At 47.3% G+C, this 17,884-nt stretch overlaps 1 protein-coding gene across 8 annotated transcripts in view; it reads right to left on the bottom strand.

Annotated features, from left to right (window-relative positions):
- Positions 1-135: 135 nt before the first annotated feature.
- Positions 136-17,884, bottom strand: part of Eda (ectodysplasin A) — a 377,498-nt gene continuing 359,749 nt past the window's right edge. Inside the window, exons 3-9 of one of the 8 annotated variants that reach the window (XR_005090028.1) lie at positions 17,148-17,171; positions 11,549-11,728; positions 10,037-10,071; positions 9,051-9,102; positions 5,889-6,019; positions 2,649-4,182; positions 136-2,606 (exon numbers count right to left, since the gene is read on the bottom strand). Coding sequence is in view for 5 of the 8 variants with exons in the window: in XM_028883904.2 (XP_028739737.1) it covers positions 3,931-4,182; positions 5,889-6,019; positions 9,051-9,102; positions 10,037-10,071; positions 11,549-11,728; positions 17,148-17,171 (674 nt within the window). In the remaining 3 variants the exon portion in view is untranslated. The other 7 variants (XR_003736102.2, XR_005090029.1, XM_028883904.2 and 4 more) reach the window with 7 other exon arrangements.

The raw sequence follows: 17,884 nt of genomic DNA, 5'->3' as shown, positions 1-17,884 counted from the left end.
TGTACTGATAAGAATTTTAGACTAGTTTCCTTCTGGTGCTCTCACCAAAATGGGGTTCTTGATCCTTCCCGGAGCTCATGTGTAGTGGCATCATTCATGAAGAAGCATGTGACATGTAGGAAGAGCTCAAGCTGATTCATGAATGGGGAGGGGAGCACTTTATTTGCAAAGAATAAACCGTTAATTTACACAAACTTACATCCCTGTTTATATACATTATATATAGTTTATATACACAGTATCTCACACAGGATGCTGACCCCCCAAAGCAGCATTGGCCTGCTCCAGGCCATTCTCACAACAAATCCCCTCACCCCCATCTCAGCCGGAAGCTTTGTGAATAAAGAAACCCACCTCAGCCCCTCCTGGAAAGAGCCCTGAAATGGATTAAGAAAACAAACCAGGTTCTGTAGTGCACATGGTCTAGGGAGACCCCAGGTAAGGGTGGGACCTCAGGCAACACTAGGAGGCCTCAAAACTGCCCAGAGGCAGGAGCTGCACAAACCCCTTGGGGGAGTGTGTGTGAGGAGGCGAGTTCTGATGAAGACTGCAGCTGCATTGGCTGCCTGGCCAGGCTCCTGAGGGAGATAAGCACTTCTAGCCTAGAGTCTGTGGGTGTGTGAATGAGGAGGTTCCATGGGACAGGCTGCTCTGTTCTTTCCACTGCTGAGTCTGGAGAGAGGGCCATGCTCACTGTCCTAGGCAGGCCACTTTCCCTGTCTGAGCATCAGATTCACATGAGTAACAGGATGGGATGTAGCTTGGGCTGCATTCCCTCTAAGAGCCCTTCTAGGTCAAAATTTCTCCAAATCTGTTTGCATCTACTAGAAGATGCATAGAACGCAAGCACTCACATGAGGATCAAAGTCCTTGCTGACCTCTAGGCCCTTAGCTCTTGCTTCCTAAGTTACAGAGATTTGGCTCGGGATGGACAGAGGGGCAGCTAAGGCAAATGCTACCTCTTCCAGGGAACCAGTAGCCAAACAACATCCAGCAGCTGCATTTTGTACCAGCTTGGCTTCTGAAGCTCAAGCAGCTGGTAGGGGCTCCTGCCATGCAGTTTTCCTTCAAACCTGTCAAACATGTCCCATTCTCTACGCTAACCTTGGGGTAACTTCCCATCATAACAATTCCAACCTGTAAATCTATATCCCTACGCTCTCAGTCAATGCTTCACCGCCTTGCCAATGACCACAGCACAACAGGCCTCCCCACTCTACTATTTCCTTTCCCCAGCCCTCTCCCTCCAGGGCTCCTTGTGAGGGCTTAGAACGAATAAAAGGTAGTGAGGAGCCGAATTCTCCTATGATCTCCATGCACAGTGCGATGGGGTTGGCATGTCCTGCAGGGGCACACTTAGGAAACTCATTTCCTCACAGGCTTTAGAATGCTCCTCTCGGGTTTCCCCCCATTCTTGAGAGACTCCAGCAACATCAAGGTCTTTGTAATACGGCAGAAGGAGAGACGGGGTCGCACTTAACTACAGGAAGCAGACTGGCTCCCAGAATTTGTGTCTAGGGTTAGGAATGGAAGTCCTTGCCTCACATGGCAGTTCCTCGTGTGATGGCTGCTGCTTTTATCAGATGGGGGGAAGGTCCTGAAGGCTACCTGTGCTGTGGGACCCAGAGCTCGAATGAAAGATTCTTCTCAAGTCAAGAACTCTTAGGGTTGATCACTGGGGCTGTTTCCCAGGAAAATGCCCAAGTCTTCTTCCACAGAGCCCCTGGAAGCCAAGGGAATGGGCAGCACTGTTCAGTAATGAACACTGGGCATTGCTAGGTTTCTCCCTAGGAGCCCCCAATGATGTCAGTTCCATACGACCACCTTTCTTTGTTCCTCCTGGACTCCATACTTTCCACAGTGCTGTGGTAAGGGACTAGCTTTGGAGTCAGACCTCACTAAAGGCTCAGGTCTGTGATTTCGGCTGGGTGAGATCTTAGTCAAAATACTTCACTCTCCAGCCTTCCCTATGCGATGTAACTGTGATATTCTCTACCCTGCCTTCTTCAAAGGAAACAATAAAAGAGGAAGTAAGTTTCCAATACTAAGGAGAGGGGCTGTTGGTTCCTGCTACCACTGCTGCTTGATTGTTCAAGGCCTTCAGGATCAGATGCATGTCTAAAGTTTACCTCAGTTCTGGTATAAGGCTGCCATTAGCATTAGACAAAGGAGGCTTGGCCTATTACCTCTTTCCCTGACCCTCGAAGGACCAAGCAATATGGCTACTTGGAAATGGAGGTGCAGCTGAGAAACCTGTTGTTCTTGATGAATTTCAGGGATGTATTCTCCATCTCTTCAAAAGGAAACACATTTCAGGAGCAAGAGGAGCAGGCTGTTCCAGGTTGAGCCTCCCTGCTTTGGGCTGCACCTGGCGCCCTGAAGCCAGGCAATTGGAAAGAAAGTTGGTGAATAATCCTATCATATGACCATGCAGGAAAATTGGTGGAGGTGCCTTTGGATCTGAACTAGGGGTTAGAGCCCTGCCCAATAGCCAGACAGTTGGTTTGCCCTGAGTCTGGCTCTCGGAGAGAAGTTCAGACCTCTACGGTGACAGTAATCTGTTTCTAAAGAAAGACGGTGTTAGTGGGCATCAGATAAGACCTGACCTAATGATCACTTGGGTTGACTTAACGATCATGCGGGTTGACCTAAGGATCACTTGGGTTGACTTAACGATCATGAGGGTTGACCTAAGGATCACTTGGGTTGACTTAACGATCATGAGGGTTGACCTAAGGATCACTTGGGTTGCAGCAAACACGGACAAAACTCCCTGTTTTCAATTCCTACTTCTCTCCCTTTCTAGGTAAGGCAGAAAAGCCCTGCTTTGCTAATGTTTAAGAGAGTCCGGGGTTTGGGAACTCTGAAGTCTACTGTGGCAGGTGACTGTTGAGAGCCACTGATATCCAAACTCCAAGGGGCTTTTGGAGGCTATCCAGTTTTACCATCTGTTCCCAGACACAATTTTCTTAGAATTAGATGGATAATAAGTGTATTTCTGAATCAATTGAAAATTCTTTGTGCCCAGGTAATTTAAAGAATACACCAGACTCATGTGAGCACGAGTCCCACATGAGGCACCTGTCTCAGACAGAGGTAGGCACTGTGGAGGAAGAAGACAGAAAGCTTTCCAGTCAGTCTGGGGAGGGTGACAGGTGGGAAGACTCCAGGTAGTTTTCGGAGAGTGGAGCATGGCTGTAAACAAGGTGAGACATGCATGGCCCAAGTATAGATTCGGGTTCTTACGTAGGCAGGGTTGTGGCCATGCCCGCAATGATTCCAAGGCAGAGCAAAGTTCCCAGCTCTGGAGTCCAGCAGGCTGCCACAGTGTACCTCTTAGCCTGAGTGGGAGGAGTTTTTTGAGCCTCTTGTAGGGCATAGTGCAATACAGCAAGAACGCCTCCTCTAGAGCCAAGGATGCTTGCTTGGCAGGTTATTGCCTGGGTCTCTGCCACAAGCACTTGCCTTCTTCTGACCTGACCCTCTCCTTAAGTTGTAACCTAGTGCCACCCCCAGCCCAGAGAGAAGCCGAGCCCCCTTGGAGTCAGATGATCACCCCTAGAATCTGGAGTGCATCTTTGCTTTTTGTGGCCTACGGTCTTGGATCCTCGGTTTAGTGCAACAAACGGTAAATCTGATGAGGGACCTAGGGGTTGAGGAGTCACCATACGCCAGTCAGCAGGTCGCCTAAGAGAGTTCTGCTTCTCGAAAACCCTGGGGCTTCATCAACCGTGCTGGCAACCCAAGGCCATTCGGGGCAGTCACGTAGGCCTTGTCATCCTGGAGTCACTGGGGAATAAATAGCACTGGGGCATTTGTCTCTGTGGCTGCAATGCCAATATACCTCACTCCACAGCAGCACGGAAAGGTCTGGGAGTCCTGGCTCCCAGACCTGGGGCCAGGGCATGGGCCAGGATGGAATGGGAGGATCTAGGATGCAGGGGCTTCGCCCAGCCTGATGGCCCCGAAGAAGGTGGTGTGCTTGCTCATGTTGATGGAGATGTCGGCGTGCACCATCTTCACGGCGATTTTCTGCCGGGCCTTGAGGAGGCACACGCCTGCGGTGTAGCAGGTGTTGTAGTTGGTCTTCCCGGTCTCAATGCTGCGGGTACACTGCAGGAAGGGCTTCTCATCCACCACCACCTCGTAGCTGGCAAAGTCCGTGAAGTTGATGTAGTACACCTGGGTGAGAGGCAACGAGACGGGATTGGGGGAGAGAGGAAAAAGAGGGTGGGGCCGGCCCTCCCCTGGTGAGCAGCTAAAACCTCCTCAGGTGAGCTGCCAGTATACCCTGTACGGGGGGCGGTGCTACCCCAAAAGTGTGCCTGGTGGTCAGCAGGCACAGCAGGGGGACAGATCACTGTCCTTCCCCTTCTCCATGGGTTCAGGGGGCTGAGCAAACCTTCCTTACAGACAGCTTGAGTCCAAGAACTAACTGTACCTCATTTTCCATTTCACTGGCCCCACTCCCTCGCCCTGGCATGAAGCAGTGCTTTGCACACTTTAGGCGATTCATCAATGCTCCAGATACACTGCCCTCCAGTTCCCATACTAAAGACTATGTAGGAACACACTTAGGAATCGCTGATGCCTGCGGGAGGTCACAATGATGACTTGCCATTTCTCTAGCTTGTGAACAGAAACTTCCCGAGCTTGCAACCTACTCTCCTCGCTTCCCTCAGCACACCTTGGCCCTCTGCCCTGTTGACTGAGGAAGCAGGTCCTGAGATGGAGAGCTAGCCCATACAAATGAGATAATGGATGCAAAGCCTAGTCTCCCAACTCCATTCTCGGGCCAAGGAAGAAGTATGAACCTCTGACCTGGTCTCATGGAGACTTTCTTAGCTCATATGGGCCACTCCTAATCCTGTCCTGGGTCCAGAAATTTAAGTTTCATCCTTCATTACCTTTTGTCGGCATATCCCACCCTGAACTTGGATTTTGCACCACTGCTAAATGGAATTTAGTTCACAGGGTATTGGGGTTATGCCCACATGCCCCCTAGGAGTGGGGACCTTCCTTCATCTGACACCTTAAATCACTTCATCAAAGTGACTCCATAGGCTCTTTGATTGGAAACATCGTATTTAAGTGCCACATAATCTCTTGGGTCAGGACCAAGCTACGCCAGGACACTGTGTGTGCCAGGCAGGTGTTTGTTAACCCAACTTCTCTGGTCATTTCCTCTTGAGAGCCATTTGTTGGCCCCTCAGTCCTTCTGTTCATCTGCCTGTTTGCTGCCTGCCTCCCAGAAACCATGACCTCAAGGCTTGTCTCCTTCTAGCTCTGCGGAGAGCCCCGATGGAGGAGGCACACAATGAGGGAGGAGATGGATGGCCACTGGCAGACCTGTGGGGAGCGGGCCCAGGGCAGGAAAAGGACAAAAGTGGAGGGGAGAAAGGTCTGGGAGAAAGACACCAGGAGGAGGCGAGAACAACAGAAACAGACAGAAACAAATGGGAGAAAGAGGAAGGAAAGACAGTCAGAAATCTTTTCAAGGTAGAGAGAAGGTCCGCAGGAGCACCGTTCATTATCATGCCCAAGCTAGCAGTGTTGTGGGGAGGACTCTCAGCAGCTCTGGGACATAGTCTCAGAAACTTAGAGCAAGGGCCTGGGGCCCTGCAAGAGGGAATCAGACAGCAGGATGGGGAGGGGTCTCTTTACAGTTTTTCAGTGATATTTTGCTAGGGAGAAAAATGAAACAGATTCCCTTGGTCTTCCTTTCCTCCCTTCAACTCCCTCCCAGTGTGGACTCCACCACCCCTTTCCCCAGCAAAGCAGGAAGTTAGCCATTGGATGGTCTTGGCTTGCTCCACAGTGCCCCTAGGTGGCCTGCACCAGATCTGCACCCTGGATATAAGAAGAGTTAGGCCTAAGACCGTACTCACTTCTACCTGACTATAGATGAAGTAGGTGCCGTCCACCAGTACCTCCAGCTCCCCGCTGCGGGGATGTAGCTTAAACACCTTGGGGTTCATGGTGATGCGAGACCAGTCATTGAGTACTCCACCTGAAAGATCTCAGTATGAGAGAAGGGCAGTCACTCAGTACATGTCAGAATAAGCAGGGCAACAGAAAGAAATACCAAGCAGTACCACTCCCCCATCCCCTGCCAACCCTGTCTATCCCTGGTGACCACAATTTTCAAGGGCCAAGCTTTCAGAAGAACATCTGGAAGCAGGAAAGCTGTACTGTTTGTAAAGTGGCTTCTAGGCCCGCCTCAGGACCTACGGATCAGTGTGCATCAGTTTTTATCCTTGTATTCTTGACCTCTTCATCAGCAAGGTGCTTTACCTTCTAGCTGGAATCGGAGCTGGTGACGGTGGAAGAGGAGAGTAGGCACATAAACCATATTTTCTTTGTTGTTATGGTGACTGCACAGGCAAAATCCAGACACTGAGTGGCAGGCTAGGTCTTAGTATTCAATTTCACTTTGCTAGCGATATCACCCGAGTTCCTCTCTTGTCTCAGAGGTTCCTGTGTTTTTACCTTCTTAATAGATTCTTGTCTGTGGCTCCTCCACACCCACGCCTTTCTGGGAAGCCTCCCAAGGGCCCCAGGAAACCACTTAATCAAACGATCCATCTGTCTGGAGAACTAGAAAGTTGTTGTTCGGTGTCGGGATGATCACTCATGTTCCAAGGCAGCTGGGGATAGTGACCACCAGTAAGCGGGCCCCATAGGTGAGGGAGAGCTTCACAATACTTGGGGATAACCTGCCAGGTTACAGTAGACCAGCCAGGAGGATATGGGAATGTGCCTAGGAGCTGAGGCGCCCTTGCCAAGGTACCCTTGGCAAAGCATCTCTTTCATATCCCTAATTCAGCTACGAACACAAGCATGGGAGGACAGAGGGATATTTCTCTTTCCATCTTGCAGATAGAAAGATGTTCCTTCCTACCATAAGGAGAGGGAACCTATGCTCACAGGGGCTTTCTCTCTCAGCCATTTGTTCTTCACACAAGAAGATGATGTTTTACACATCCATCCTTGGCCAGGCTCAGAAGGTCCACCTTTCTGAAGGATGAGGAGAAAGGAGGCTGTCTGAGTTATCAGTAGATTGCGGTTCCGGTACTTCAGTGGACTTATCTGTCTAGTGTCCTCTCACTGTGACCTCCCTCACTTCCGGTGGTCAGCGTAACCTACCACTGGGAATTAGCCTGGAGGGACTGGAAATGGTCCAGCTCTGTTATGGTAGTGGGAGCAAAAAGAGGGGCTTCTGCCATAGAATGAACATTAAAGGCCACCATTTAGATACCCAAACAAATCTGGTTCCTGTCTGACCATGTTCTTCCACATGGATGGTGATCATGGCCCACCCAGAACCCTGGGTCCCACAGTGCTTGATCTTCTGCAGGGCTCCTAGGGTTTTTCTCTTCCACTGCTCCTATTTGTACTTGTGAGGCTATTAGGCTGGGGTGGTTTCAATAGCAATGTCCCCCACAGACTTGTGTTTGAATGCTTGGCCCATAGAGAGTGGCACTCTACTCCCATAGGATGTATAGCTTTGTTGGAGTGGCTGTGCCTCATTGGGGAAAGTGTGTCACTGGTGTGTGTGTGGGGGCAGGCTTTGAGGTCTCATATGCTCAAGCTATGCTCAATGTTGCTCAAAGCCCCCTTCTGCTGCCTGTGGATGAAGATGTAGAACTCTCCGCTCCTTCTCCAGCATCATGTCTGCCTGCACTCGGCTCTGCTTCCCACCGTGATGATAGTGGAGTAAATCTCTGAAGCTGTAAGGCAGCCCCAACGACATGTGTTCCTTTATAAGAGTTGCCGTGGTCATGGTGTCTCTTCACAGCAATAGAAACCCTGACTGAGACAGCTGGGTTTCAAGCGACAGTCAAGGGAGTAGCTAAGTCTGATTAGAGGAACTCGGCACAGACAGTTCAGGACTGACTGCACTCTTCGGAGCTGGCCCCATGTAGCAGGTTTGGTAACCTTTATTTACTGTTTCTGCTCACAGCCCCTCCCTTCCACTCCAAGCTCTGTAAGCATCTGGCATCTTGGCTGGCTTGTTGTTTCCCAAGACTCCTGGGGCTTCATACATTTTAGGCTTTGGGCACCCTGGAGACTGGACATTATTTCAAAGCTCTGTTCTTTAATGAATGCTCATGTCTCTTTGGGGAAAGAAAATGAACCTAATCATTCAGTGGAGTGTACACACACATCACCGAAGTGGCATAGCACAGTGCCAAGAGTCGGAAAGATGTGGTTCTGAATCTCAGCTCCTAACTTAACTACAAAATCGTGGGCCAGTTAATTAAGTTCTCTGAGCTTCAGTTTCTGTGTCTGTACAAAAGGAGACTTGAAATGCCCACCTCATAGGGTTGTTGCGAAGGTTAAATGAAACAAAGACAGAACATTGGGGGGTTCTAAAGTGCCGTGCAAACATAAGGCAGCATGGTTCATTTGGGTAGTTCTAGTCTCTCTGTGACTCTGTTTCCCCATCCCCTAAATGGAGATATGACATGAAATATGCTTTTCTCAGCCCCACTGACACATTTTTACTTTTGATAGACACTAGTACTCACATCTTCTGGAGCCGAACATATCCCCTTCTATGAGAGAAACACCCTTGCCACCCATTTTCTGTATAGGGCAATCAGACAAAATGATTTATTTAATATAGTTCTACATTCCTTAGTTTGCACTGTGGAAATACATAATTCTGTGGTGACTCTGATATGACCGTCAAGACAACCTAGGTTTATGATGTCTCAAGTCCTATTCAGATTCCACAGTGGTGGATTCTAAATGCAGTTTAGGGCCTGAGGTGCAGTTTAATGGTGGCAAGCATTCACAAGGCCCTGGGTTTGCTTGCCCCCTCCCACTGCAAAAAGAAAACTAAAGGCGATTTGGGTGTAGCAACTGGTCTTGGTGCAAGCAGTTACTCATGACAGCCAGTAGAGGGCACGATGGAGTAGGAAATGCCCTTCCGTGCCAAGGATACTCACGGAGTTGGGAGGAGCTGGGCTGGCTGATTATTTGGAGGTTGGGAATGAAGGATGGGAGAAACTCCTAGTAGGGAGAGAGACTACTTTGATTCTTACCATTCTTGACTTGAATCGCTGACCCTTGGCCCTGCAGATGCACCACAGCTGGCTGGGAGGATGAGAAGAAGAGAGTCACTGTGACGGCTATTTGCTATGTCATGCAGTCCCGTGTTTTTACCTCTGGTTTCTAGACTCCTCTGTATCCCAGTTCTGCTCCCTTTCCCCTGTCTTGAGATAGTAGTAATTCTATTTCTCCTAAAAAAAAAACAGCAGGACTCTGTAGCTCTACCACTTCTTCACTGTGTGACCTTCAGCCAAATGTGATGCCTCTGAGCTTTATTTCCCCAGCTGTAAAATGGGAATTATCAGAATCTCTGTCTGGCCACTCTCGCAAGGGCAGCTGCAGATCTAATTATGCTGGTGAATATAAAATTGCCCACAAAGCCATCAAGGACTGTGCAACTGTGTAGATTTATCATTGTGGCCAAATAACTATACTGAGGGTGGTTGCTGGGAGGAGACGAGGCCAGGCTAGACAGTAGAATTTGCCAAGAGAGACAGATTGGGAAGCGCAAAGACTAGGAAGAAACCTACCGGGCCATTAAGGGGGAAGCCCAGGCTGGCCTCGGCCTAGAGCTAGTAGGCTGCTTTTCAAGGACACACTCTTAAGCTTCTCCACTCCAGAGTCCAGGCAGTCTGAGTGCCCATCGGGCATCTGGGCTGGCTTGGAAGTCAGAGGCCTAGGTGTACAGGCTTGACAGGCAGGTTATTTCCATGGACTACTGAATCTGGTTGTAGTGACCCTCTGTCACTCATGGAATGAGTAAAATGGTCCAGGTAAGACTGTGTTCCCTTAGCTGAAGGCACATCCTTGGGACGAAGCTTTTCAATTCTGACCTTGGCAGTGGATGCCAGTGAAAACCTCGAAACCTCCAGGGCAACATGAAATAAAGCCTCAGGGAGTTTCATAGGGAGCAGACTCTAAGGTGACCCCAAGCCTGAAGCCATCCCACCCCCCAGGAAGACAGTGAGCCCCAGCCAACCTGGTTTTCTCGAGTTCCAGTTTTATCAGCAGCACCTACAAAACAGGACAGGGCAGTCAGGGTGCTGGGCTCTCTTCTCCTCCCCTTTCTCATTTCAGCAGCCAGGGGTTCAGAGCCTGCACCCCCACAGCCAGCCAGCCCTGTGGAACTGTCTCCTCCAGGGCTTATAGCTGGACTCATGCGCTAACATGGGGCCTGTCAAGGGCAGAGCCCAGCCCCTCCTTCCCATTCCTGTTCCCGACCTTCGTCTTCAGTCGGAGATCCTCTGCGGGGAAGTTGGCCTCCAGCCAATACTGGCCCAAGGCAAGCCCCACTGTGCACCCAGGGAGAGCAACAAGAGGCTATGCTATGCCTGTCACTGTGTGTCCCCGAGACAATGGCACTCGCTTTTTCAGCCCTTTGTTCTTTCCTCACTGACTTTACAAGGACCACTGTCATTTATAAAGATCTTGTTTCTTTACGTGTGTCTCTTTGACTTTAGGACATAAACTCGATGAGAACAGGGAGCACTTAGCAATATATCTCTTTGTACACAGAAATTAATTATTTGTGGAATGATTGGATTAAAAAAAAAACAACTTTATCTCTTGTGGCCATGGTAACACTGCTGAGACCTATTTGAATTGTAAGTGGAAGAATCTGAGTCTTGCTGTTGAATTTTGAGACCTAGAGAATTCAGCTGCAAGAGTCCATTTCTTAAAAAACCCCGAGATACAGGAGGGGAGCAGGAGAAGGAAATAACAACCAGCAGAAGTTCAGGCAGTCTGCCTCCTGTCAACTCTAATTAGGCAGGTTTGGATCTGCGGCTGTACCTGTTGCATGCCCTGCTGGCCTCCAGGAGAAAGATGCAGAGGGATGGAATGGCATTCGAATGAGGAGCATGGGATTTAAGGATGTAGTGTGAGAAGTACTTGGCTCAGGGACACAGTGGTCTTGGTGTCTGGGTTTGCTACAGACACAGCCTGAGTGATTCATAAATTTGTAACCACTTGACTAGGAAGTGGCTACTTGTCCACACCAATGGGAAAGGAGTCTCAAGAGTACATGGGAAGAAACTATAATAGGGTTGCCATTTTGTCCGGTCCCCAACATTCCTCCTTACAAACTATTTCCATGCAAACATCATGTGGCACTCCATGCTGGAAATCAGAATAAGCCAAATCTATAACTACAGGAACTCCAGTGAATGGCTGGGACCTCTTTCTCACACCTCTGTTTTTGGCTCATATGAGTTTATTGGCTCACTATATGGAGGCCTAGAGCCAAAGATGGAGTGTGATGGAAGGGTTGGCATGGGGCAAGAACAGATGGCCTGTCTGGCCCAGCTTGATCTCAACAAGAGTTAGAGCAGGCCAGGCCCTATCAGAGCTTGTTCAGTTCCTAGCTTTACACTGGACTAGGAATTTCTTACTGTACATCACCACTATTTGAAACTTCCCTGAAGATTACCTACTCCTATGCTAACAAAAGTACTGACAAGGTTTCTAAGGGGTGGGAGACAGGAGAACTCACCAGAAGGTCCTTGGAGGCCAGGGGGTCCTTGAGGACCAGGAGGGCCAGGAGGGCCAGGTGGTCCCATAACAGTTGTTCCTGGAATCCCAGGAATTCCTGGAATCCCTGGGGGTCCCTGGGGTCCTGGAGGTCCTGGAGGTCCTGGGGGGCCATTGGGCCCAGGGGGCCCTGCTTTCTTTCCTATAATTACAGGATTCAGTGTTATATTTGGCATTAGTTACTGTTAACAATGTACTGTTAGGAGTTCTGGAGACTCCCAATGACACAAGGTCAGCCATCTAGGAGTTTTTGCTAAAGAGCTGGACATGTTTATACTCCCTTGTCTGACCCACATTTCAAGGAAGATTTGAGGACATAGAAATAAACAGCCCCTAAGGAGCCCAGTGCAGCAGGGGAAAGGTTATAAGATATTAGAAGTGCCACATTAATGAGAGGGACCAAATGCTAAAACAGGTCAGGCAAACTTCAAAGAGGAGGCTTTGATCTGAGTCCAAAGGATGAGAGCTATTAGGAAAGCAGACGTAGGGGCCTGCCGTTAATGGTTCTTTTAAGAGTTTGACTATCGCTGATAAGTGTGGGACTTCATCTCATGTCCGGTGGGTGGACTCGATGTGATTAACCAGAGGATAATGGAAGTCTGACCCCAGGAACACAGTCAGCTCCAGGAAGATTGGTCAGATGTTCAGGGGATGGGGGTGGATAGGGGCTGCACTGGCTGCCGAACAGGAGTGAGAAGGAGGTTTGGAGATGAAGGTGGAGAGAATGAGAGATAGAAGATACCAAGAAACAACAGAAAAGAAGGAATGGCAGGCAGAGAGAGACCTGATGAGGAGGCGGCAGGCTCTGCTTTCCAGCTGACCTCTCTAAACTCTATTTTTAAAGATCCCTGGGAAAGGAAATTCTGCAAACTCTCTTGGTTACATGTTCCAGTGTTTATCACCCCTCACTGCTCACTGTTAGGAAAGTCTTTGGTATATTTAACTGAAATCCCTCCTGTGGCCATTTGAACTTTTATTCTATTCTCTGTGTAGCTAGGGAAGAGTGGTTATCACCATATACATAAAACCTCATATACTCAAAGACATCAGGTTACCTATCAACTTCCATCTCTGTAGGTGAACTAATCCACCATCCCAGAGATTTTCTTTAGAGGCTATATTCTCAAATGAGTTGTTGATCTGGTCTACCAACTCATCCTCCTTTCCTTCTCACTGTTTTTCCAGAACAGTCTCAGCCCTCCCATTTCATATTCCAGTCCTTCTTTCTTTCTTCTAGGGTGCAGTCATGGTAAGTGTATCACAACTGTTCCTCCTATAGACTGTTTTTTTTGAGCAGACCCACCAAAAGATCATAGGTGGTCATGGGTAAGTGTCTTTCTACCCTCTTAGAATTTCAACGGAAGTCCTAGGATTGGAAATCTTTTACAGTGCTCTTCCCTGAGACAGTGGCTTAGTTTCAAATATAAAGTTAGTGTTCTTACTGTTATGCTAAAATACCATAACCAAAAGCAACTTGGGAAGGAAAGGTATTTTGAGTCCTTTGAGGGAAGCCAAAGTAGCAAGTCAAGGCAGGAACCTGGAGGCAGGAACTGCAGCAGGGGCCACAGAGCAACGCTGCTTACTGGCTTGCTCCCTATGACTTGTTCAGCCTGCTTTCTTATACAACCCAGGAGCACCAGCCCATGGTTGGCACCACCCACCTTGGGATGGGCCTACCCACACCAATCATTAATCAAGAAAAGGCCTCACAGAGTTTCTTATGGGCAATCTGATGGAGGCATTTTTCACAATTGAGGTTCTGCTTCTCAAATAACTCTAGCTTGTGTCAAGTTGACAAACAAACTAACAAAATCCCCCAAACAACAAACAACAACAACAACAAAATAACAACCGGACACCTTTACTTTAAACCTTTCTTACTGGTTCCAACTCCTCATTTCTCAGATATTTTAGTCTGGGAAATTCTGTCCTGATTTATTAGGTCCTCTTTTAAGACTAATGCTTCATGTCTAAAAAACCCCAAGTATTCAAGGAAAGGCCAACAAAGAGGCCAAGCATCCAGGTCTAACCACATGCTCATTTGGAATGGAATCGTGTGTCATTGTGGGACCTCTTCTTCAGAGAAGAAAAGAGTAGTCCTGAGAATATTTCTTCAAGAGGGCCTATAGGGCCTTAAAGACTTAGAGGACCGAAGTGTGGCATTTGCCCTGAGCTTAGCAGTTGAGATGGGATCTGCCCAGTTTCTAGACTTTGTCAATTTGAAGATGCTGAGGAGGAAGACCATCTCCCTTTGGATTTGCGTAGCTTCCAAATCAGGCTTATTTGGCACCCAACTTTCAATTCTAGTTAGTGGAGTGGAAAGAACCTGGATCTGGACTCCGGAGATAAGAATGTAAGCCTCAGTCCTGCCACACAGTCACTTTGAACCTTAGTTTTTCCATCTGGGAAACAAGGAGTGTGGCCTCCGGGCTGTCCCTTTTTGAGACTGAGGTTCTACAAGGAAGACTGCACTATTGTCAGTTGGGAAACTTCCCCAGCCTGGAAGTGAGGTGTGCTTCACCCTCTTTCTTTTCTACTTGGAGTAGACACTGAAATTGATGCCTATCAGGCTGTCCTGGGTTCCAGCGTTTCCATCTGGAGGGTGTTCTGTGGGTAGCATAAGCTTCAGCTCCAAGAACGTGAGTCCCTTGTAATTGCTTAATGTAATTTTAGAAGAATTAGATCCAGAGCCTCCTCCAGTCCAAGAAAATAACTGCTGCAGTGTAAACAGAGAGTGATCACTTATGAAAATGTTAGAAGGCATCTGAGAAAAAGTCCCTGCTGGAATCCACTTCTTCAGCTGGCCTTCTGCTTCTCTCCACTCGGACAAGGAAGTTCCTCATAGTCTCATTCCTATAGAAAGTTTGGGCCAGAAAAGAGTATGCAGAAAATGACCTCTGGACCAAGAGACTGAATTTCTTCTTTAGATTCCCTCGCTTTGACAGAATACTTCATGATACAAAAGCCTAGAGACAGACGTTTGTACTGAGAAAGTTACCCTGTGTAGTCTTAGATAAAAGAATAATCACATCATTTCAAAGCTAAACTTCATCAAAGAGGCATTTCCCTAACCTTTCAGCTAAGTCCCAAATGTTGAAAAACAATGGAAAGCAAGTGAGTAAAGGGAAGCTGGAGTAGGGGCATGGAAGGAAGGGGTGTGATAGGAAGAGAGAGGGAGAGAGCTGTGGGAATAGGAAAACTCCATTAAAGGGTGAAAATTAAGTGAACAATTCAATTTACCTCCTCAGGTATGTGCCTATCCACTGTGTCCAAGGAAATCCATACTAGATGGCTTCTAAATCACTTTTAAACAAAGTAGATATTTAAGGCTTACGTGCATGATCTTCCCAATAAAGTTTCATGCAATGCTAAGCAATGATGTGAGTTATAATTTCTTTTTTTAAAAAAAGACTTATTTAGCCGGGCAGTGGTGGCGCACGCCTTTAATCCCAGCACTCGGGAGGCAGAGCCAGGCGGATCTCTGTGAGTTCGAGGCCAGCCTGGGCTACCAAGTGAGTTCCAGGAAAGGCACAAAGCTACACAGAGAAACCCTGTCTCGAAAAAAAAAAAAAAAAAAAAAAAAGACTTATTTATTATGTACACAGTGCTCTGCCTGCATGTGTCCCTGTATGCCAGAAGAGGGCACCAGATCTCATTACAGACAGTTGTGAGCCACCATGTGGTTGCTGGGAATTGAACTCAGGTCCTCTGGAAGGGCAGCCAGTGCTGTTAACTGCTGAGTCATCTCTCCAGCCCGAGTTATAATTTCTATCTTGAAGAGATGTGGTGAGTTAAGAACCAAATACTTGAAACTCAAATTTACTTTCTTAAAACACAGAGCATCCTAGTGGTGACCCCCTGGGAAACAGCAGAAGGACTCTGCACTCACTCCAGCTCGCTGGTGTTTACTAACTTTGTTCAGTTCAGGTCTTCAGAAGGCTGGGCAAATTTCAGCCTCGTTTTTTTTTTTTTCAATAGGATCACACATTTGACATGTAGCTAAGAGTACCTGAAGTGGCACAGTACTCTAGTGCTCAGAGGACTGGCAGGCTACCCCTGGAGTTAGCCTTTTTATGCAGTTTGGAATGCTCTAGAAAGCTCTATAAATTTAAACAGACAAAATCACTTGTATGTGTATATGTATTTAGACTACATGCATGCCTGGTGCCTGAGGAGGACAGAGGAAAGTATTATAATGATTCCCTGGAACTGGAATCACAGAGAGTTGTGAGCCATCTTGTAGATGCTGGGAACCACACCCAAGTCCTCTATAAGAGCAATGGGTGCTCTTAACAGCTGAACTGTCTTTGCAGCCTTGGTAAAGAATTTTAAGGTCCATAATCCAAGCTGCTTGGGAGGCCTAGGCAGGCAGATCACTAAGTTTAAGGTCAGCCTGGGCTACAGAGTGAGTTCAAGGCCAGCCTGAACAACTAAGTGAGATCATGTCTCAAAGAAAGTAAAAGAGGGCTAGTGATGTAGTCCAATAACAGAGCATCTGACTAGCACATCTAAAGCCCTGGGTTAAATTTCCAGTATCATATAGACAGAGAAAAAAAGAAAGATTTTTTTTTTTTAAAAAGGGAAACTCACAAGTTTTACATTATCCCTGTCTTCCTTTCATGTCAGAACCTAGAAACAAACAGGTACAGAAACTGATTTCACAGTTGGTTCTTTTAGTGCAAATGAGTGGGTTTTATTTGCCTAGTCCTTATAACCCGCTTTCTCTTTGGATTCTCTTTTCTAAGCAAGCAAGCAAGCAAGCACTCCACGTGCTCCTGGCTAGTCCCATGTTAGGTGCAATGTGGACTTAAGAAACCAAGGACAGCACAGTGAATCGCTCCAACTAGCACCTACTTTAGAAACACAAAAAGAACAGAGTAACACAGCGGCATAGCTTTTTCTTTCTTTTTCTTCATCACAGAGAAAATGATATTGAATTCTCAAAGCAAAAGGTATCATCTTTGATCATCTGGAAAATTGAATAAAGACAGCTTTTAGGCTAAAAACCAAAGTATTGATACTTTTCCATAGGTAGTGTTTCTTTTCTCTATAAGCGGTCTTAGGCCTTCATTCATGTCTGATAACTGATCTGATAAAAGAGGGGAAGGAGATAAAAGAAGGCAGTGGACAGAGCAAGAATGGAAATAAATATGAACTGGAAACAGACATGTAAAAAGGAACAAGAAGGAAGAACCAAAAAATGAGGGCTTGGAGTAGAGTGTAGTGGTAGAGTTTTTGCCTAACACTCTTAAGGCAAAGGTCCTAGGTTTGATCCCCATGGAAAGGGAAAGGGGAGGACACAAGGGACAAATCATTGTCATCATCATCATTATCCAACGGAGGTAACTTGCGTGTGTTGCTAGAGTCAATTCTATCTTCCATGGCTTGTTAGTGAAGAACTAATTCTTGCTCTTTATAAAGTGTAACACTCAAGTAAATGATTGTATAGAGCAATGGCTAACTAATGTTGAAAGAAATTAGTGCAAAATCCTATCTCATTCATTTTTTTTTCTGATTAAAAACAGACATGACAATGTAATAAAGTCAGGAACTCAACTTACCCTTTTTCTTGTTTTTAACAGGACCTATTAGAAATAGAAGATGGAAGATTAAATTAGTAGAAAATTTAAAAATGGTTATTCTCTAGAAAGTCATTAAGAGTGACCTTCAAGGCACTGAAAATTTAAGGGACCCTCATAGCCATGGGCCAGGTTTTAGACAAGGTATCTATTGCCCAACTATCAAGCTTCTCCCATCTGTTTGCTGGCTGTTGAAACCACAAAAAAATACATGGAGGGTTCCTCCCTTAAGAAAAACCAAATCTTCCCACTTTAGTTAGGAGTGAGAGAAAGAGTATTCCTCTGTAGAGATGAAATGCCCAGAAACGCACAACTCAACAACCCCAGGACAGCATTCCATTAATTCTGCAAGTCCTGAGGATGCAGAATCATATATTCAGGTGAAGCTGGAACATGAACTTTCAGATGGGGATACTGTTAGCTCTTTTGTTTGTTTGTTTGTTTTTTGAGACAGGGTTTCTCTGTGTAGTTTTGGTGCCTGTCCTGGATCTCACTCTATAGCCCAGGCTGGCCTCGAACTCACAGAGATCCACCTGGCTCTGCCTCCCGAGTGCTGGGATTAAAGGCGTGTGCCACCACTGCCCGGCTGCCTTGTGGCTTTTCTTACACAGTAAACAGCGCTGCTTAATGAATAACATTGCGCCGGTGGTGGCGCACGCCTTTAACCCCGGCACTCGGGAGGCAGAGGCAGGCGGATCTCTGTGAGTTCAAGGCCAGCC

The sequence above is a fragment of the Peromyscus leucopus genome, chromosome X (assembly GCF_004664715.2).
Source record: "Peromyscus leucopus breed LL Stock chromosome X, UCI_PerLeu_2.1, whole genome shotgun sequence".
Taxonomy (NCBI): domain Eukaryota; kingdom Metazoa; phylum Chordata; class Mammalia; order Rodentia; family Cricetidae; genus Peromyscus; species Peromyscus leucopus.
Note: the sequence above shows the minus strand (reverse complement) of the source record. Positions and strands in the feature narration are given on the sequence as shown.